This window comes from Bipolaris maydis (assembly GCF_028858645.1).
Source record: "Bipolaris maydis strain C4 unplaced genomic scaffold PSV08scaffold_18, whole genome shotgun sequence".
NCBI lineage: Eukaryota > Fungi > Ascomycota > Dothideomycetes > Pleosporales > Pleosporaceae > Bipolaris > Bipolaris maydis.
Genome location: NW_027093874.1, coordinates 467,670 through 488,542, shown reverse-complemented (window position 1 = coordinate 488,542; position 20,873 = coordinate 467,670). Strand labels below are relative to the sequence as shown.

At 48.5% G+C, this 20,873-nt stretch overlaps 8 protein-coding genes across 8 annotated transcripts; 2 read left to right on the top strand and 6 right to left on the bottom strand.

Moving 5' to 3' along the window:
- Positions 1 to 598: 598 nt before the first annotated feature.
- PSV08DRAFT_190937 (uncharacterized protein) lies at positions 599 to 3,230 on the bottom strand (the record flags this gene model as incomplete). Its single annotated transcript, XM_066091979.1, has 3 exons — positions 599 to 1,105; positions 2,079 to 2,303; positions 2,358 to 3,230. 3 exons carry the CDS (start codon positions 3,228 to 3,230, stop codon positions 599 to 601), a joined length of 1,605 nt encoding a protein of 534 aa, XP_065947969.1.
- Positions 3,231 to 5,918: 2,688 nt separating this feature from the next.
- PSV08DRAFT_342062 (uncharacterized protein) lies at positions 5,919 to 6,321 on the bottom strand. Its single transcript, XM_014220460.1, has one exon. The coding sequence runs from the start codon at positions 6,233 to 6,235 to the stop codon at positions 5,930 to 5,932; it is 306 nt and encodes a 101-aa protein (XP_014075935.1). The 5' UTR covers positions 6,236 to 6,321; the 3' UTR covers positions 5,919 to 5,929.
- Positions 6,322 to 7,127: 806 nt separating this feature from the next.
- On the top strand, positions 7,128 to 8,564 carry PSV08DRAFT_212133 (Thiolase, N-terminal domain-containing protein). The gene is made up of 2 exons (XM_014220459.2): positions 7,128 to 7,260; positions 7,315 to 8,564. The coding sequence occupies exons 1-2, from the start codon at positions 7,196 to 7,198 to the stop codon at positions 8,501 to 8,503; spliced, it is 1,254 nt and encodes a 417-aa protein (XP_014075934.1). The 5' UTR covers positions 7,128 to 7,195; the 3' UTR covers positions 8,504 to 8,564.
- A 642-nt stretch (positions 8,565 to 9,206) lies between these two features.
- On the bottom strand, positions 9,207 to 10,622 carry PSV08DRAFT_191331 (aspartic peptidase domain-containing protein; the record flags this gene model as incomplete). Its single annotated transcript, XM_014220458.1, has 3 exons — positions 9,207 to 10,101; positions 10,156 to 10,465; positions 10,550 to 10,622. The coding sequence occupies 3 exons, from the start codon at positions 10,620 to 10,622 to the stop codon at positions 9,207 to 9,209; spliced, it is 1,278 nt and encodes a 425-aa protein (XP_014075933.1).
- Positions 10,623 to 12,169: 1,547 nt separating this feature from the next.
- PSV08DRAFT_357183 (uncharacterized protein) lies at positions 12,170 to 12,496 on the bottom strand (the record flags this gene model as incomplete). Its single annotated transcript, XM_014220457.2, has 2 exons — positions 12,170 to 12,392; positions 12,441 to 12,496. 2 exons carry the CDS (start codon positions 12,494 to 12,496, stop codon positions 12,170 to 12,172), a joined length of 279 nt encoding a protein of 92 aa, XP_014075932.2.
- A 905-nt stretch (positions 12,497 to 13,401) lies between these two features.
- PSV08DRAFT_383039 (peptidase S8/S53 domain-containing protein) lies at positions 13,402 to 14,781 on the bottom strand (the record flags this gene model as incomplete). Its single annotated transcript, XM_014220456.1, has 4 exons — positions 13,402 to 14,038; positions 14,089 to 14,191; positions 14,244 to 14,403; positions 14,461 to 14,781. 4 exons carry the CDS (start codon positions 14,779 to 14,781, stop codon positions 13,402 to 13,404), a joined length of 1,221 nt encoding a protein of 406 aa, XP_014075931.1.
- A 1,117-nt stretch (positions 14,782 to 15,898) lies between these two features.
- Positions 15,899 to 17,203, top strand: PSV08DRAFT_405981 (heterokaryon incompatibility protein-domain-containing protein; the record flags this gene model as incomplete). Its single annotated transcript, XM_066093726.1, has 1 exon — positions 15,899 to 17,203. The coding sequence occupies one exon, from the start codon at positions 15,899 to 15,901 to the stop codon at positions 17,129 to 17,131; it is 1,233 nt and encodes a 410-aa protein (XP_065947968.1). The 3' UTR covers positions 17,132 to 17,203.
- Positions 17,204 to 19,890: 2,687 nt separating this feature from the next.
- Positions 19,891 to 20,223, bottom strand: PSV08DRAFT_357180 (uncharacterized protein; the record flags this gene model as incomplete). The annotated part of the gene is made up of 1 exon (XM_014220454.1): positions 19,891 to 20,223. The coding sequence occupies one exon, from the start codon at positions 20,221 to 20,223 to the stop codon at positions 19,891 to 19,893; it is 333 nt and encodes a 110-aa protein (XP_014075929.1).
- Between the last annotated feature and the right edge of the window lie 650 nt (positions 20,224 to 20,873).

Below are 20,873 nucleotides of genomic sequence, written 5' to 3'. Positions count from 1 at the left end.
CTATTGAGCAATTATTAAAGTGTAGTAAAGCTTTTCTATTGTAAATAAAAACAAACGCCAGTAGCCATTGGTATGCAAATCCCTTGGGTATCTCAAAATCCAAAACGACATCTCCTCACGGAGAAGAAAAATCAAGAAAAATGTCGCTAGAAAATCATATCGCTCGAAAATCCAGTCGCTAGGAAATCCAATCGCAAAAAAGTCATGTCGCCCAAGGGTCATACCGTACACCCATCGCTAAACACAACGGAACAAAACAAACATTAGATAGTGAATGTCCCCTTCATCTATCCAAAACCCACACGCCATGTGTATCCTGAACGCCATTATAAGAAAAAAAATAAGAAAGATGCCGCCATCGCAGCAAGAAATAGTAATCATCATCCATGCAAAGCGCAAAGACGGGAGAAAGACAAAGAAACAAAGCAAAACATTACAAGACACAGCAAGCAAGCATTACGGGCATCGTCTGTGCAAACCGCAAACCGCAAGACGGGAGAAAAATGGAGAAAGATGAAGAAAAACTTGCAAGCGAACAAACCAAGAAAGAAAGAAGAAGAAGAAGAAGAAGAAGAAGAAGAAGAAGCAATCCAAGCTTTTACGTGGCCAGAGAGCTCTTCGTGGCATCTGCGCGAATAGCCTCTGGGCTTTTCCAGCCCCACGCCAACCGGGCGCTCCTGATCTTTTCGAGATGGCCCTCAAATTCGGTCCAGATGCTTCCGTAATACAGCCACTGCTCCGTGGCAAAGCGGATGTTTTCGGCCCAATCTCCCGTGTCGTTGTCGTCGAGACAGCACAAGTTGTGCAACTCGCGGTAAGGGGCGGACTGGCGGGCGCCGCCGAAGCGCTTGTAGTGAAAGGCGGTGGTGTACATGTCGTCTTGAGAGCGGAAGGGGGGTAGGGCGTATTTGTGGAGGTTTTGGGTGGTTATCTGGAGGCGGTTGGTTGGGAGGATGGGAGGGGTGAGGAGGGCGGGGAGGGGGTCCGCCGTCGTAATGGTGTCGGGTTGCACGTAAGACTGTTGGCATGGTTGTGTGTAGGGCAGATCAAAGCTGGAAGAGGGAGTGTTAGAAAACGGGAAGAGAATAGATATGGTGGGAGGGAACTCACTTGAGGGGCTCGACTTGCTCGGTAGCCGGGATAGGGTCGAAATTAGATGGCCTTTGGTCGAAAGTGGGATTGAAATCCAATGGGATTTGATCTAAGGTTGTTGCGAAGCTCAATGCGTTTGGATCAAAGTTCGGCGTGAAATCCAATGGAATTTGATCAATAGTCGAGGCGAGGCTGAATGGTTGCTGATATTCCTGGGGTACGAAGCTGAACGGAGGTTGGTCGTGGCTGGACGTTACCTTGGGGCGTTGCGAGCCAGAGCTAAGTGGAAATTTGTACAGTAGTGGATCAAAGTTGGGCGCGGAATTCGAATTTTGGTCAACGTTGGATGCGGGATCGGGATTTTGGCCGTTCCCAGTTGTGAAGCTTGATGGTTGACAATATCCAGATGAGATGTTAGACTTTTGAACAAAGCTAGGCGTAGAACTTGATTGCCAACCATAATTGGAAGGCAAAACGGCCTGTTGGCCACGACCAGAAGGAATAGCCGACTGATGAGAATAAGTTAGTGGCAGACTGTGCTGCTGACCGTAGTTGTGGGTGGCAACGGGTTTTAGACCAAAGTCAGCTGTGAGATCGGACTCCTGACCGTACCCAGAGGCGAAAGAAGATTGCTGGCCATAGCCAGATGAACGATGAGACGGTTGATGGTAATTGGACGGTACGCCAACATTCTGACCGCATGCAGGAGTGAAGCTTGGCTGTTGGATGTGACTGGGCGCAAGATCAGGCTGCTGATTACGTACGTTCGGGAAACTGGACTTCTGACCATGTCCAGATGCGACGTTGGAATTTTGGGCGTGGCTGGATACGCCATCAAGTTGCTGACCGTGGTTGGATGAAAGGTTGGCTTGATGATCAGAGGCGGGAAAAAAGTTAAGGACTTGATCACAGTCCAAGAAGTCAGGCTGGAGAGAGTCGGGATTGGGCTCAACATCGGGCTGAGGAGCAGCAGTGCCGGGTTCAACAGCTGCCCACTTTCCCTCACGAGCCTTTCGTAGAGCGATACTCCTATCAGCCTCACTTGTAGGCAGCTCATCCTGCTCAGGTGGGTTGAAGTCTCTCACTGAGATCCCCTCACTGGCCCCAGTCTCATCAGGGAGAAACTGATCGTCGTTGACGTATAATTTGAACGTTGAGAGACCGCGGGAGAGCTTACGCTTCTTGGCAGCCTGTCCGAAAGGTTCATTCTCCTTGACATGATGTTAGCGGCTACTTGATTTGGAAGTATTAGTGATTGTACATACCTCATGACCAGCCTCACACTCTTCAGCAGAGTTTGTGTCCTTGGTGGAGAGATGATCGCTTCCTCGCTTTCGCGGCTGCGATGGACCTGACTTGGACAAGACGTTGATGAACCTACGAACTCCGGTAGGTTGCTTGGTGGTTTGCTGCTGGTTGATGGGCTGCTTTTTCTTAGAGATCGGTTTGATGGCAGCTGACCTCTTGCGCTTTGTCGTGGGAATTTTGACGCCGTCGCGGCGAGCGAATACTTGCTCGTCGAGATGGTTGGGCGTGATAGTTGCTGGCCCACCGAGGTATGTAGTGAGGCGTTGGAAGTCCGTTGGGAACAGCCACACTTCGTCCGGGTGCTCAACTGCGTATTGCACGCATCGTGCAAGGTCGAGCGCATCATCTCCAGAGGGGTGCTTCTTGACGTGTCTAGCCAAGTCCTTGAATGCCACCGGGCACACCTCTTGGTTGATTGCATGGTGTGCTTCCTCCGAAGTCTCATCCCTGGGCTGGGTCATGCAAGGAGTTCGAAAGTGTGTGACACTGAGTCCGCTCTCCGGGAGGAAGTGCTCGCGTGAGAAGTCGAAATGCTTCATCACGCACCACCCGTCGAACCCGGCCTTGCGCATGGCGTAGGACATCATGACCAAAGTCGAGTTGGTGTTAAATACCCTGTTATCAGGGAAAGTCCGGAACTCGTTGAGCAACGCTGCGATGTGAATAGTGCGCGCTCCATGACTCAGGAACCGGTTGACGACGTCGATTGACTTCAACCAGTGTGGGCAATATGCGGTGATCTCAGCCGCAGTAATGTTACCAGCTGGGAATGAGAGATTCCAGCTGGGAGCCCCGGCACCGAACGCGTTGTTTCTCGCAATTGCCGCCATGTTTGCTCCTGGTGGTTAACAACAACAATGCTTCGCAATTGTTGTCTCGAAAACAGAAAGAGATAGAGAAAACAACGCCAAAATAAAAGAACGCTAAAGACTGTACCTACCAAAAGAGGGGTTTCTTGAGTGTCTTGAGCGACTCAACCAGAGTTGTTGTGAGGCAATGGATAGTAGTGTAGGGTTATTTTATAGAGAGCAGAACATCATGAGGGCAGGGTGCTTGGGCCGGTATGGTGAGCGTTTGATTCTTTTGTGACGACACAGACTGAGGCGATAGAGCAGGTTAATCCCCCACGCGGACAATATTCACCCAATTGCATCAACTTGGTACCTGGCGCGCGGCCATTAGTCTCCCCCTACCTTACCCATACAGGCTTCCACACCCTTCCGCCAAGGTATTGGAGCCTCACTGACAGGGGTTAAGGCTGGTCTAAACACTAGGTTAAACAAACGGAGCGGTTATATTTGAGCATTCTCGCGTGGAAACGGGCGCCAAGGCAGCGGATCCAAGATCACGGGTACTATCTAGACCCGTCGCTTTGGGAACCGTCTCTTTCACTCGCCCGTGATTACCAATTGTGGATGCCTTAGATCCGCCCACCTGGTAAATGGAACCCACCCTTGTCTTGTATTCCGTCAGGCAAAAAGAGAGCCATACTGGTTTATGGGATATTGGGGATAAGCAGGGTGGGTTGGTGACGGAGCGGCGTCTTGTTCCTGTAGCCCTATGGTACCTGCCTAGCCGACTAGGGCAACACAGTGGAAGGTCGAGATTAACCTTGTGTTTTGTGTGTATGGTATGGATAGTTGCATAGTGCGATTATGTTGCGTAGCGTTTACAGTGCTAAGTGACATTGGAGATGTGGGATTTGTCAGTGGCCGATGCAGCTGTGGGAGTGTCACTGTTGACGCGAGGCGTATGCTTGAGAGCGATATTGTCTTTGGTAATACTATTTTCATGTTTGAAGATATCCAATTCTACAAGAGTTAATTCCACTTCTTAGGGACTGTGATGCGCCACTGACTTGCGCGTAGCGTTGTCGAGATCCGTTCAGAACATACCGACCGAGACGCCTCAACGACGAATGAGTATCGGATTTCTCACCGAAAAGAATGAATATAACCTTTACTCGTAGCGAATCGATGCATGGAGGACGATAATCAAGAATAGACTGAAGAGAGGGAGAAGATAACAGAGCACTGTCAGGGAGCGGAGCGGAGAGGATAATGACATTGTGAGTGACTGTCGCACAAATTGATTGCATGCCAGAATGGGAGACTTAGCAATAAGGTAAGGCGATATAGATATCAGATTGACTGACGAGAGAAAGGGAGACCAGAAAAAATGAAGTTTTATCCGACTTGAGAAGATGAGGTGGTTCGATAAGCGAGACAAAGTAAAGTTGAGTAGGAAGGACACATGGGTGGCAAAGCATACCGTAGAGAATAGGAAATGAGAGAAGTATAGGGGTATCCACCAGTTTGGAGGATTACTCGAGCACTCCAGCAGTCAAATGTGAAGCTCCAGTGGTACTGCACTGCCTTACCGTACCGACGTCTTTAGCACCTTGATTGACAAGCTCCAGCGAAACATACAGAAAGAGCGGGCAGCCCTCAGTTCGTATACAAAGCGAGCCTTCTGCATGTTTATCCGCGCTGCCTTGATACCTTAAACATGAGACTCCACCGCGCATCACGCGCCCCACCCAACCTCGAAAGCCGTCGATCCAGAACACTCGTCGAGTAATCACCCCCGAAGAGCGCTAACTTTCGTATTTCAATAGAGCTGCCACAGTAAACGTCTCCAGCATGTCAGTTGTGCATCAGTCTCGCGCTTGTTCAATCCGTCACCTGTCCTCCTGTCCTCCCCACACCTACCCACACACAAACTTATGCCCCCCTCCTGGCTTTTCCCACTGCTCCTATAGCCTCACTATTTCCTCTACGCACAAATCTCCATCAGCAAGCCACGCGAAGTTGCGCAAAATAAGCGTCTTCTCACAAGTCCTCCCACCACGCAAGCAAGTGAAGTCGCGACAAACCCCAGACCAACGCGCGGACGCGGACCAACCACACGCATCTTCCGTTTCAGCCAATCCGCACACAGTCTAGTCCACACCACCACCGCCCCCGTCTTGGACACCCCAACGCCACCCTGTGTTTAATCCGCAGCGCTGCCGAAACACACTTTCTTACACTGCCCTTTCTCATGCTTTGAACGTACACCCTGCCTCTCTGTGTTTTTTTTACTTTGGGTGGGTCCGGTTCTGCTGTGTTCCGACGGGCGGTTTGAAACAGCGCGTTCACAGTCACGTTATTGCAAAACGGAGGTTGTAGTTTCCGGACCATAGGACCTAGTGGAAGAGGAGACCGTCAATGACGGAGCGAAAGGAGGAGGAAACACTGACAGGTGCAACGCGTTTTGTGGCATGTAGCACCGTCACTAGCATTGGGTTAACAATCTCAGCCAAAAACCCCCCCTCTGAGAAACCGCATAAAGCGATTATTCGCAAAGTACATATAAACCCAATGTAACTCGTTTCCTTTGCTCCGCCGCTCCTGATCGTTTCCCGCATCTTCTCCCTTTCTCGATCTGTGTATATACTTTTTTCTATTCTTCGAGTCATTAACCCTACATTACCGAGCCGGACTCAACGCTAAATACCTTTTTCCTTTCAACATCCAACCAACAAGAATCAAAGTACAACGGAATACCGAAAAAGAAAAATGCTCGCTTCAAGCTTCACCGTCGCCGCTATCGCGCTCTTTGCGCCCCTCGCTCTCGCAGAGTCAACGGCGTCTTCGACTTCCTCCTCGGCGGCAACAACCTCAATGTCCATGTCCATGTCCATGTCTTCCATGTCGTCCATGTCCATGTCCGTGTCTATGGTCCCTATGCCCACGCCGTCGAGGGCTGATGTTACGATGGCGTGGAATGATGCGCCGGCTAGCACATCTGGAATGGCCATGTCCGGGTCTATGGGATCGGAAATGATGACCATGTCGGATGGTATGGTTATGCCCAAGCCGACGGGCAATGCGATGGGTATGATGAACATGGGCAACATGACTGGTAGTGCGGGACGTTTGGATGTGGGTACCGGAGTTGCATTTTTGGGAGCTATGTTGGCAGCGTTCGTTTAGGTGGATGTGGGGAGGGGAATGTAAATTTTTCTGTGATTTTTTTTTGCTAGGATGCGTAGGCTGGGGATCAGGAGGGTTTCTTCTAAGGAAACGATTTATGGTGGTAATTCTAGAGTTGGTAACAAATTCATCATGTTGACAACTGCATTGAACTTTTCTTCTTCTTTAGACTCTAAGAAGATGGCATTTGTGATGTGCGAGATGTGACGTCTTGTGGCGTTGATGTCGCGCAAAGTTGAGGTTGAAAGAAGCAATCTGGTACCAGGTCCACCGACCTCAGTAAACCCTGGAACTGTATCTTGTTCTTAGCTCTACCAGTCACATTTGATGGCCGGGCAAGCAGTGCTAATGTGAGGTTGGGGAAGTGGGCCGCCATGTCTCCACGCACGATGGTTATGGCAAAATGTGGGGAGGCGGGAAGAGCCGTGAGCAGTTGCAGTTGGCCGACAGAGCAGCAGTTGGCGCCGCATTCATTTTCCCCCCAAAAGCCCACGTGAGTCCCACATGGCCATGGGAGGGACGGTTTATTACCATGGCTTTGGAACTACCGTGGCGATATTGTGGTTACTATACCCGGCGTGGAGTACGCACATTGATGGGGCAGCCGGAGTTGCCATGGCATTGATTACCGACGGCAACGTGACTAGGCGAAGTGCCTCCGAGATCCTCGGCTCAACACGCTCTCGCGCACGCCCCACAAGTCGAGTTAAGAGGTGCGTCTTCGCCTCGACAATCCGTCTCTTTCTCTTTATCGCTTCAGACTTTGTCTTTACCTTGTCATCTACTTCCTATACCCATATCTCCTTCACACACTCATCATGACTGACCGCCTCAAGTCCATTGTCAACCAGCTGACGCCCTCTACTGGCGGTCTGGCGGCACTGTAAGATAACACGATGCGCCACTGAAAGAACAATTGCTGACAATGCCCCGATAGCACCACCAAGAACCCCGACGACATTGTCATCACTCTCGCTATCCGCACACCTCTCACAAAGGCCCACAAGGGTGGTTTCAAGGACACGACACTCGATGGCATCCTCGTAAAGACACTGAAGCAGGTCGTTGCAAAGTCCAACCTCGATCCCGCCCTTGTAGAAGACATTTGCCTGGGCAATGTCTCCGATGCAAAGGCTGCCTACTATATCCGCGCCTCCATGCTCGCTGCGGGCTTCCCCAACACCACGGCCGGATCATCCCTCAACCGTTTCTGCTCGTCAGGTCTTAAGGCAGTGCAGGACATTGCCAACCAGATCTCTGTCGGCAGCATCGAGATTGGTTTGGCCGTTGGCGCCGAGAGCATGACCGTGGGTGGAGACAGGCTTGAGAGGCCCTTTGTCGATGAGGTTCTTGAGAACAAGGAGGCATGCGACTGCATGCAACCCATGGGTCAGACATCAGAGAACGTCGGCAACGACTTCAACATCTCGCGTGAGCGCCAGGACAGGTTCGCCGCAGAGTCATACCGAAGGGCCGAGGCCGCTCAGAAGGCCGGCTGGTTCGACGACGAAATTGTGCCCATCACCACTGTCGTCAAGGACCCCAAGACTGGCGAGGAGAAGACGGTTGTTCTCACAAAGGATGAGGGCATCAGGCCCGGCACCACCTTCGAAAGCCTGCAGAAGATCAAGCCCGCTTTCCTGCCCCATGGCGACAAGTCACACGCTGGCAACTCTTCCCAACTCACCGACGGATGCGCCGCCGTCCTCCTCATGAAGCGCTCCACCGCCGAGAGGCTCGGCCAGCCCATCATGGCCAAGTACATTGGCGCCACCGTCGCCGGCCTCGCCCCAAGAATCATGGGTATCGGTCCATCCGTCGCCATCCCCAAGCTCCTCACCAAGTTCAACATCACCCTCGACGATGTCGACCTCATTGAGATCAACGAGGCTTTCGCCTCCATGGCCGTATACTGCCTCGAGACCCTCAAGATCGACCACTCCAAGCTCAACGTCCGCGGTGGTGCTATCGCCCTTGGTCACCCTCTTGGATGCACAGGTGCCCGACAAATCGTCACTGGGCTCAGTGAGTGCAGGAGGCAAAAGAAGAAGGTTCTCCTCACCAGTATGTGCATTGGTACTGGTATGGGAATGGCTGGTCTTTTCATCAACGAGCAGAATGTCTAAAATGTTATATACCTCTTTTTTTAAGCAATGTAATATTTTCCAATCAAGTTATCATGTTTAGTTGTGATATTGTTCTCTTTGCCTCTTGTGTGTGGATTGAGGAAATTTTATGACTTGTGATGTGATGGAGTTGGATTTGTTTACAATGTCTTGCCTGAGCTGTTGCCGAAATGGAACGGACGATCCGGCGTCTCTACAACGACATGCTGTAACATTGCATTTCGCTAATACGATGCTTAGGGCTTCTCTCACAAAAAACACCTACCCGTGATTTGCTATGGTTTCAGCTGATTTGCTGTAAGGCTAAGATCGTAATAAGAATTGTAGATTTCTTTTATGGACTCAACGCCTGATTCTTACAGCTGCAACGTCGAACTCGTATTATATACGTGCGCCCTTGCTGTGCAAGCGCTTCGCCGACCACTCAAATACCAGAGTGGCAATGTGAGTGCGGTTTTTTGGGTAGAGGATGGATGGGATCTTTGGTGCAAGTCAAAAGCAATGACGTTTCTGCGGCATAAAATCAGGGATGAGATGAAGGTAGTAAAGCCGTTGTATATTCTAGTCTATTTACCATAAAAAAACATTAGTTACTTGGTTTTTACTTTTCTTGTGATGCCCACGTTTTTGGGCTCACAGACCTCGCGTACACATTAAATACTCCCATATTATCTGGTGAGCGCTAAGCGAAAGAAAAAGGCGCTTAGTGGGTAGCACCGGGCTGCATGGCGAACCCTAGTCTAACAGCTTTAGGATTGGCAAAGTCGTGCATGATGTACTTGCCCTTTAGCCAAGTCATGCCGAAGAGACTGAAATCGACGCCGCCGCCAATGTTCTGCAGACCACCGAGACATGTCTTGCCCTCATCGTCAAGGGGGATGGAAACAAGTTGATCACCGGGAGTGAAGAATTTTTGACCCCCAATGACGATGGTGAAGCCGCCGGGCTTGCTGTTGCAAGGGATGCTGTGCATCTGCTGGTCGTCGTCGTACTGGGACCCGGGAACGGATTTGTACCACGCGGTGACGATATCAGGGTCGGTGTAGGAAAGAGTGGTGGAGGCATCGAGGTGGATGTTCATTTTCCTCGGGGTTACCTTGGCGTTGGGGTCGAAAAGGCTGAAGCCTTCGCCGTAGAAGGCGTATGCAGGCCAACCATCCTCGGGTGCGTTGTCGACCCAGGCAACCTTGCCGGTATACTGGTTCTGGTCAAAGAATCCAAAGTCGAAAACGGCTCCGCCCTTCTTTTGGGCATACGCAAAGACGGGCTTGACAAGCTGTTTCATGATGTTGTCGAAGAAATTGTTCTCGTATTCAGGCACGATGCTGTTGTAGGTGCTGTTGCCGATACCGACCATGCAGTCCAGATCCGGGTCCGATAGGAATGTTTGTGATAAGCCACTGGCTGCGCCAAAGGCTTGCTTGGTGGTAATCCCGCCGATCGTTACATCCTCGACATACACATTGCCGTACGAATCTGCTTGAGCGCCGTTGTATCCAATTGAGTAATTAGAGCCGACCTTCTGGTGAGCGGGGTTGATTTCATAGTAGGTGTACCCAACGTTCTGTTCCGTCGGCTGTGCGGAAGAATGGCACCAGCTTGATGAATATCAGCGTATGCCCATGGTTCACTAAAAGTACAAAGTAACTCACAAATCTGCAGCAGCAGTGCCGATCGAAGAGCGAAACGTCTTGCCATTCTTGCCACCAATTTGGACTGGATAAAGGTATTCAGTATCCCATTTGTCCTCACTCCATCCCCATGAAGCCCCAGCCACTCTTCGACCAGTGCTACGAGAAGCCAAACGGTCTCTGCGTAGACGACGCCCGGCATTCTCTGCAGCCTCGACGAGCTTTGGATGTACTTCGACTCCGGCTCTACGCCTGACTTCGATCAGCTGATCCAGTCCATGCTTTTTGGATGCAGATCCAGAAATCGGATGAAGCGAAAAGGTAGTACCCTCTGTTTTGGAGAAATGTTAGCCGTAGCTCGATTGAACTTTTCTGCATTGCGCAATCGTGACCACGCAGCCCTTGTTTGACGAACCTTCTGGGGCAGGGCTGGCAATAACTGCGCCAGTAAAGGCGAGTATGGCCATGACTTGAGCGAAAGACAACATGGCGAGAGTGGTCTGTGAACTATTAAGGAAGCGAGGGTGGTGGATGGGCTATTAGGAGAGAGCGCGAAATGGCCGCGGTAGCGATGTGCAACAGTGAGAACCTGCTCATATCCTTATATGAACGGTCATCCTACGATGCCGTTGCGCAGTGACAATCACGTTCTTTGGACGGGCAGCATCGCGGCAACCGATTCGGCCAGTGTTCATGGGTGCGGACCATGTCGTGACATGTCGGACGTAGCTTTACAGAGGACCAAATGGGCATAGTGCAACGGCCTCAGCAGTGGCTGCTTACTTTAGCCTTTGCGGTGGCTATTTTGGTTGTCGGAGTATACACCGAAATATACAATTTCCTTAGGTCCGATAGTGACATCGCTGACAGTGGTAGGTTGCATCAGTGCTTTGTCGCTATTTCGAGGAGCGGTGTTTTCCAGGTCACAGGATGAAGTATTCCGCAATTGTTACAACTTACCCGAGTTACACTGTGGAGCAACCAGTGTTTGTATGCAACGAGTGGAATTGTATATTGATGTGCAATGGTCTGGATGTTCCTACCGATCAGAAGCTGACTCGGAAGCAGTTACTATCCCCGTGCGCTAGCATTTCTAGATTTTCGTGTTCGGCCTATATACCCAAGAATTAAGCCCTTCCGTTCCTGTACCAAGCAAACTCGGAAAAAGCTTATTATCTGGCAAGGAAGATGACATAAGGCAGTTACAGGGGCTAGAGATTTGCATCTAATCAACTCTTTCCTGATAAAAAAGTTCATTGGATGACCAGTTAGCCGTACTTCCCGAAGAATTATTTATAGAATAGAGGCCGTTGATGAGCGGTGAACCGATGGCGGGAAGGTTGGCTTCTTAGAAGTTTCCTTATCATGAACTGATCTGCGATTTTTCAACGACTCACAAATACAAATGTGTATTCAAGAAAAATCTTCTAGATCCAATTTGCCTCGGCTTCTCGTCTCTACAAGCTTCGCTAGGTCTGCTTGGTCTTTCTTAGTATCCATCTGCCGTGATTTCGCGGGGTTAGCATGTGAACACTAGCTAGTAGAGTTGCATTTCAAGCTAGTAAGAGGCACGCGAGTGAGATCAACGGTAAGGATGGTGTTCGTCTCTTCCATTACGTAAGATCTAACTGCATTCGGGCCATTCAATGCATTCATTCCAGTAAGCTCATCGGCATTGATAGCCCTGTACACAAGTAGTCATACATACTGCCAGTGCGGTGCATCGCACTAGATTACCAACCAAAACTCAAGACACGGGCTGTTGCTACCGCTGAAGGAGTTCTGCGAGCACTGGTAGTGTACATTGTATACAAAAACATCTTTGCATAAGCTTAGCTATCTATGCAGCGGCTACAGAAGCCCTGAGAGCAGATCTTCAGGGCGTTCCTGACCTTGATATATCTATTTGGTTGTTGCAAGCCCACTTTCCATGTTTTCTTGTGCGCTCAATCAAGGTATGTTCCTCGTTCGCATAAAGAGTACCTCTTTTCCCACAGTCTTCGCAAACATCCCAATTTTCATTGGAGCAATGTTTTCAGTGGTAGTTATGAGGATCGGCCACACTCACAAGCGAGGTACAGACGTTGCATTCAACATATACTACATCATCACGATTAGGTAACACTACTTGCTCGAGACTGATCAGTCCACACTCTTCTGATAAGAATTTCAGCACTGCACGGTGACCTTTCTTCGTAGCAATCCAGATCAGCAAGCGCCCAAACTTGTCGGTGATCTGAGAGTCGTGATGGTACTGGCTAACAAGGACGTTAGCAGTATGAGGCTGGCCACCGCCTGCAGCCTACGAGAGTAGAGTCTGGTTGTACGGATCTTGGAGCTGCTTGATATCGAATTTTGACATTAGAAGCTCCAGCTTTGCATTTTTCGCCCCAATATGTAGCTGCGTGTAGTGCGCTGCCATGCATTACACTCTGGATGTTGATGTTGGCGCCCCGCATCGAGCAACGATCGATAACAAGTCCAACATTGCAATGGTGCTTTCTGGAGACTTGATTTCTGAAGAAGAGAAGACGGTAGAACTTTATTATATTACCGAAAGCTTGGAAGATCTATAGGTAAAAGATTCAGGAAGTACGGATTAGAAGCTGTCTCTGCACAGCGAGTGTCTCTTGACACAAGGATGGACCTTGCATCATCCCCGATGATCGTACACGTTTTCTGGAGTTCACGGCAGGATAGATCGGACTTGCTCCGTCTTGGTGGACTTGGAAGTGGATCATTCGACATGTCCGGTTGGTGTTGACATTTTTTGACGGCGCCAAGCTGCTAAGTATACCTTTCGTAAAAGTCAACCTTTACCAAGTGGGAACATGGCAATGTATTGCTCACCTACTAATATGAGATTTTGAAGAATTATCGATATCTTGAGATGCTTTGTAACTCATCTGTGAGCTAGTTGTTCCTTTCAATAACATTGTGAAGGAATCGATTCGAGACGAGTAGTAAAAAAATGAACGCTTGTGTTCCCTTCGTTCAAGAGCTTGTGTTTTACGAAGCCTTGCCGATCACTGTCGAGTTCGAGTTGGATTGGTAGACAGCGTGACTTCTAGAACATTACAGGTTAGTCTAAACAAGTCATACTACAACTTTGAAGCATTGAAAGTGACTTGGATAAAATCGGATAATTGGTAGTTATTCAACACATAATATATACAGAAAAGAGCCCAGGCAAGGAAGTAGATTACATCCCAATCATAAAATCGTAGATTACCGCAATTCTAGGATCCTCGTTCATGAGAAATGCGATTATTTGTTACCGTTGTATGCCAGTAGATTGACTGAGCCCATTGCGTCTGTCACGACACCAGGCGTGGCCAGTTGATACACCCTCGCCTTAATGGCCGCCGCAGTCGAGGGACCCTCAAGGCCACGAAGGTATGAGATCAGACCAGCTACGTGAGGAGCCGCCATGGAAGTACCGTTCTTAGTGGTTGTTCCTGTGTCGCTCAGATGGGATGCGGAGACGATGAGGGTGCCTGCAGCGAAGATATCCACTTCAGGGCCGTAGTTGGAGCCTCCTCCACCGCTGAGCCTTCTGTTGTTGCTCTGGACGTTCCCGACACAGATGGCTTCGGGAGAGCGGGCTGGCGAGCGATTGGATGTGGGTCCGTCTTCGTTTCCTGCTGCTACGACCATGCTTACCCCTTTGTTCCAAGCTGCAGTAATGGCATTGTCCCACGTTGTAGAGGCAGATCCACCGAACGACATATTGATGACGGCAATGTTTTGTCGGTTCTTGGAAACGATATCGTTGACCGTCCAGTCGAACCCTGCGAAGACATCTGATGCACTTCCTGAGCTACCACCGAAGGTCTTGACACTTATGATGGTGGTTTTCTTGGCAACACCATATTTGGTACCGCCAACGGTTCCAGCAACGTGACTAGTTTATGTCAGAAGAGTATTGCCACTGTGAGATGAAGTGTGGCTTACGTTCCATGGCCATCTTCATCAGTATCAGGACTGTTTCTTACGGCATTAAATCCCCAGATGGCTCGTCCGCCAAAGTCCTGGTGGGTGATGCGCACACCCGTGTCTTGATAATATGTCAACACCAAATCAAGATCTACACTATGTTTTTGACTTACCTATCACGTAGGAAAAGGTGCCTTGGCCCGCACTGTCGTCGTAGACATAAGAGGCAGCTCCTGGTGTGCGGGAGGAGATACTAGCGAGGCCCCATGGTGGGCTTGCCTGAGACACAATTGCGGAAGTCCTCATGATAAAATCTGGCTCAACTACAAGCACCTAACAATTATATCAGCATTGCTAGGTTGTGACATTGTATGAAGGGGCCTGTATTACCTCTGGCAGAGTTTTCAACTCTTCGATGGTTGCTTCATCGAAAAACCCAGAATAGCCTTTGAAGTCGCCGAACCCGTACTCGCGCTCCACTGGCTCACCAGTCGGAGAATTGTCACCTCGTCGGGCCAGGTTGCGGGCATGGATGCTGCGCACTTTGTGATGGTGGGCAGCGACCGCTGCGACATCGGTATCAGGCTTCAGCTGGACTATGTATTTTCCAGGAATTATGTCATTCTCTGGAGGTGCTGCGACGGGAGCAGCAAGAGCAATGAACGGAGCTGCGGCTGTGACTAGCGCGGTGAAACGAGTGAAGAAGCGCATTGTGAACGAAGGCAAGGCGTGTGGAACAGAGGCGGCTTGCCCAACACTGCTGGACTAGACACACTTTTTGAATTGCATCATGGCCGTTGTCGCATAGACCATTGTAATTGAAAAAAAGTCCCACATCCAAGCAGGTCTTGTTGTTTCTTAACTTCTGCCTGTTTGGGCATAGGATCTGCAACAATATTCGTATAGCTTAATAAAATCCTCCGAGTCATGGGTGGCCAAGGAATTGCGTAAGGGGTATTTAGGAAATAATAGGAATGTGGGAAGGCGGAAATCCCTGTTCTCTCGGCCAACGCTTGCCAATTTGAGCGCCTTAACCGTAGTAGTATGGGAAGCGACGGGTCTCGGGAACCAGCATCGCGTTTTGTGGGCCTGTGTTGGAGCTTTCGCGGCTGAATCAAGTCTCGGAAGATCTATGCCAGTAGTTTTGTAATTAAAAAAGGCAGTCTACAAGAGGATCTATGACGTTTCAGCGCTCTGAGAACGAATATCAGTCGATGTAAACCTCCCTGGAGTCGGTTATGTTGAAGGGCCAAGGAGCATGGGGGCCTGCGCTCTACCCTAAACCATATCTAGACAAAGTCTGGAGAACAGTTAGTATTACTGCCTTAGAACGAGCCAATCAGAGAAATGATTTTGTCGTTTTTTGGCCAGCGCTCAGGTTTTAGGTAGCAATTGATAGAGCTAGGCATGCTGTGAGAAAATTCACTTTATAGGCCAAAACTAACCATATGCAATTTTGATCGCTTTACGGCCAAAGAGTTCCGTGAAACTTCGCCCTTGTCTCTTTTTCTCATCTCTTATGCAAACGATTCCAGATATCCGAAAACCACACTGCTTATACCTTGTGGCATGCTTTTGTAGTTGCATTGTTCTGGACGATTCGGGACTAAATACACGTTCCGGTCAATACTATTTTTTCGTTCCTCAAACATGAAAGCTACCCAAGGTAGCATTTAAACAGCAAAAGCTGATCCTTTGCAGTTGAGTCTTGATTGGTTGTCATGAGGCTGTGGGGGTAACAAACAACAGCCTTGTGCGGGGTAAGCTGAGTCTGTTGTGCGAAGGGTTAGCATTCAGCCCACAACTGTTCTTCATTTCTCTACTGAACATGACTATACGTCTTCTACGTCTTCTGCGACTTGATCCTGAGAAATGCAAATGGATCCTCGAAAGTTTCTCGGAGGACGAAATTCCAGTCTATGCTATTCTGTCCCATACGTGGGGCAGGAGTGGTGATGAGGTTCAATTCGAGGATATTCAAGGTGGTCAGAAAGACTATGGCGATACCAGCAAACCGGGATACGAAAAGCTTCGCTTCTGTCAAGAGAAGGTTGAGAAGGATGGCCTGGCATACTTCTGGATAGACACGTGCTGCATCAACAAGTCGTCCAGCGCCGAATTGCAGCGTTCACTGGCCTCCATGTTCTACTGGTATAGAAGTTCCGCCAGATGCTACGTGCATCTCTCTGATGTATCCGATCATGAATTTACAGAGGGTTCTTACATGAGATGGAAAGATGCATTCTCAAGGAGTAGGTGGTTCAAACGTAGTTGGACGCTTCAAGAGCTCATTGCACCAACTTCTGTTTTCTTCTTTTCCAAGGAAAAGACGTTCCTCGGCAGTAAAAAGAGTCTGATATCTACGATTAGCGCTGTGACTCAGATTCCTATCCGAGCCCTCGAGGGACCTGAGGTCTCTTACTTTACCGTAGATGAGCGTTTTTCTTGGACCCAGGACCGCTCTGCAACTATCCCAGAAGATGTTGCTTATTCTTTGATGGGAATTTTTGATGTGGGGCTGCCCATGATGTATGCAGACGGTGACTACGATAAGAGGAAAAACGTAGCATTAAAAGCCCTCCAGAAAGCAATCGACGAAAAGAATGTCAACTACAAAGAACCACAGCATGTTATACGAATTGGTGGTGCATCTTGGAGTGAACTCATGAGACTGAACGAGAAAGATTTGCAGGAATTGGATTCTGACCTTCAAGAATTCCAAAAGTGGATACTCGACGAGTGGCCAAAGGAGGTCAATGCATCAACCGTATGGACCTCAAAGCTTGGAGAACTTTCAGAGGCTACAGGAGTAAAGATGAAAGAATTGCTGGCAAAGTATCGCGTTGGTTACGATGACTCATCACACCTTCGAGCCACCATGCAATCTTGGGAGCAGCCCTGGGCCCGCTTTAGTGACGAACGAGTCCCGGTGGAAACACGGGTACAGGCGCTAGTGGAAAATCGGTGGTATTGGACGGCGACGGAGAAGAATGAGAACGTCTTCACATGCATCACTGCAGCCAGAACTCTCCAAGATTTACTGGTCTGGAGAAAGACATGAAGCAAGTAAAGTGTATGGATAAATTTCTGCTATTACACTGGAAGATTGTTCTGCTGAAGCCTCTCGTAATCTCAACCAAAAATGTAATGACAGTGCCTTTTCATGTTTCAGGAAAGCCTCACAGCCTATTTGCGAATTGCTAGAGGTAACACCCTTGTAGTATTTTGGATAGTACCAGTTTTCAATTGATGCTTGTAGCTAGAGCTAGTTCTCTTATGGTTGGAGTTCCCTCGCAAGAGACAGATAATCCTGCGCGCTATAATTCCGCGGTTTTGTCACTTCATGCTCGAGAGGTTGAATCGACAAACTGGAAGCATTCATTCTACTCATGAAATTACTGAGATCTCAGCTAAGAATATGTCCGTGTTATTGCATTGTCCATACAATCAGTCTGCAAATGATAACTGCAAATCGTACCATGGTGAGCCCTCATTTTGCCCAATTGTTTCGTAAAACTTCATACAATATGCACCTGCATATTTCAAAAAGAAGGAATGTCGTACCTGATATCGTGAAATGACTTGGTGAAAGCTGCGCCTATAAAGTCCATGTAAAGCATTTTGGACTTGTAATTTGGAAGCCACCTGGAGCGCTTCCAACTAGCTGCACACTGATCGTAGACCGAAATTGTGACATCATGAAGGTTATGATTACACCCATATTTAACCAGAGCGTGAACTTGAGAAATACACTTGAGCTATTGGATATCGGGTCGTGGATCAGGCAAACTTCGGGCGCAAGACCTTGGGCTGACATTGTTCGCAAATAAAGGAGCATAAATGGCGATTTAGAGGTTAGAAGAGAACTATGCTGACCGATTTTATCAATACTGTGTATTTCTTATGGAGAGTTGGTACCAACATTGTCAATTATTCGAGCTGCGTTGTTTGGCACTGGGTGACTGGGCGTTACGTATACATTGACAGTGACATAATTCGTGGCGCATAGCAGTCATACTAATGTGTATGATTTCGTACTAGAAAAATTAGTGTGGCGGAACGTCCGTCTCCGCAGAAGCCCTGACAAGTCTGCCAAATCAGATCAAGCATAGTTCTTGTCATGGTAACGAGTGAAGCAAAGCCCTCCACGAACGACTCGGTTAAATCCTTGTTGATGCCGCCCTCGGATCCTTTGCCAAGCAAGCACTGGACTACAATCATACCGGAATTCTCAAAGACATGAAAAGTGAAGCTGAGACCTGCCGTAAGACAAATTCGACAAGGATGAGAATGGGAGGGTGGTTCGGGAAGTTCACGCTTGGAAGAAAGAGGCTAAAAATGCTCAAGGCAAAAAAGAAGGCGTGGCCGATCAAAGGCAACAGTAGAAGCAGGGAAGGGTCAAACGGACAAGGGGAAATATGGTTGGAAACATAAACTCAAGATGCCGGAAGGGTATAGCTTAGATGACGTAGAAAGGAATGCGGCGCACATTCAGACACTGATCGATCCAAAACCGGAGTCATGGAAAGCTCTCGAGGTCCGGATGTAGTGATACAGTGCTTGGCGAAAGCGGCTTCACTTCTTTATGCAGTTTTGTTTTGCGTAGCAGCATGGCAGCGCTGCTAGCCATAATCGACTTAGTTATCTGATCAGTTAACTTTGTCTACTATAGATGCATATGCACTTTGACAGCACCTAGGTCGTTGGCTGTATAGTGTAAAAGTAAGTAGTAACCCTTTTGCCAGAATGAAAGACGATTAACAAATTTAAAGTAAGTTCAAGTACGTTGATGTGAGTCTACGATAAGGACGCTATAATTTTCTTTGACTCTCTCAACCAATATAGGATCAGCGTTATAGACAATGAAGAAGGGGTAATCATACCTGCATGCGTAGAGCAAGAGGACGTAGTTTGTACACTCTCTATCACCAACGCGCCTTGTTTGTTGAGACCAGACCAATTTGGGAACTGGACAGTTCTTATTAGAGACTGCTACATATTTGGGTATAGCTTTAGGGTTCCGTTCAGTGGCTGGTTTCTGGCCGGTGATTTTATTCAGAGCCACGATCATTGAGTCAGGGATTTCAGAATTCGATAGTAAGAAGCTGAAGACGTAAAATCTGTTTACTGGCGCACCAGCCTGTGTCGTACAGAAGCCTAATACTATAGCGAGCGATTCCGGTATCAGATCCTTCCAGGTCCAACTGGTGCATTCAAACTTTTGCTCTTCCGTTGCTTATTCTGTTAGGAAAGTACGTACGTCGGATCATTTAATTATCAAGCATATATGAGTAAACTGATATCAGGATTCTAAAAGCAATTCCGTTAGACTATGCTTACCGTAAAACAGCCTTTTGCTTGTGTATTCACAAAGCAAAGATACCAGCAGATGTGATAAAAACTCTAGGCCAGGGGCAATATAAACACGACAACATCATCTTACACAAAACAATTAGGCCCCTGACTAATAGATCGAAAACACCACGTTTTCTGGGTTACATACTGGAATTACCCATATTGTGGCGATCGAATTTAAACTACTGAAACTTTCATCTGGCTATCTAGAACGCAATAACATTGAGCAGAACCTAAAATCCTGATCATGGCAAATTCAAGCAAGAGACTTAAGCCGCCATCGACAACCACCACTGAGTTACAAACGTAAAAATATAGATTCCAGAAGCTCAAATATACCGAATGAGGTTGTGTATACCCTATTCAGTACCTTCGTTATCCTATGGACCTTCAGATTGCAAGATTTTATATGACCCCTCACTTTGGCATCTACTACAATCATCCATACCGGCACCATCACTCACATCACCGACCCGGCACTCGATACTTGGCAAAATAAAGTAGGCGCTCAGCATCTTTCATCTTCTTCTCGCACTCTTCCATTTTCTTCTTCGTTTCCTCAAATTTTTCCCTCGCCTTTTCGTACTCCCTCTGCGTATCGACATGTCGACGTGTAGCTTGCTCGATATTGGTCGCTATATCGATGTTCGGCATGTTCGAGCCGTTGTTCAAGAAACTGAGACTACTAGAAGTGCCGATAGAAGTGCCAAAGCTCGGGGTATCGAATGGTGAGGGAGGGTCGTATAGTGAAGGGTAGCCTCCGTAATGTCGGTATCGCCGGGGTATGACGGGATACATTGGAGTGGAGTGTTTTGGAATGGAGTTAGAGTAAAATATCTTTGTTATAGAGGGAAGTGGCTCCACTAGGCAGAATTGAAACTCATTTGACACCGCTAGGTGACAAAAGATGCGAAATAGGATGAGAGCAGGATCGAAAGGTTATCACTGAGTATGTAGGCCCAGACAGTGAGAGTTACCCAATAGACGTCCGTATGTGAAACTTCCCACGTAGTAGGAATTGAGCTAGCTTTTGAATCATCAGTGCAACTGAATATTCTTTTGCATTGAGCCATGGCTCAGCATCGATGAAGTGTCGGGAAGCTTGACCGCTAGAATCAATATGTTCGCATCACCAGGAAAACAATCTGCGCGCATGAAGAAACTGAGCCACGTCTTTGCTGCGAAACATCAACCCGCAAACAGAGCACCTACATCGTGGTGACTGGCGACCACGAGTTATTCCATGGGATTGGTCCATGTACGAGGAAGAAGAACAAGTCGTGATATCGTTGGCACATGGCGCGATTGCCAACATTGACCAAATGCCAAGTCATCTACGCATGTTCGCTGACAGTCGCTAAATCCATGCAACGATTGTGACACAAGGCCTGGGGTATTGTTACATGTACCGTCGTACAGTCCGCCTCACCCGTCTAGACCTATGTAGC

Coding starts and splice junctions, on each gene's coding strand:
- PSV08DRAFT_342062 (XM_014220460.1), bottom strand. CDS start 6,235: ATGGTCATCATTTCCGATCCCATAGACCCGGACATGGCCATTCCAGAT.
- PSV08DRAFT_212133 (XM_014220459.2), top strand. CDS start 7,196: ATGACTGACCGCCTCAAGTCCATTGTCAACCAGCTGACGCCCTCTACT. Junction 7,261..7,314: donor ACTGGCGGTCTGGCGGCACT/GTAAGATAACAC, acceptor ATGCCCCGATAG/CACCACCAAGAACCCCGACG.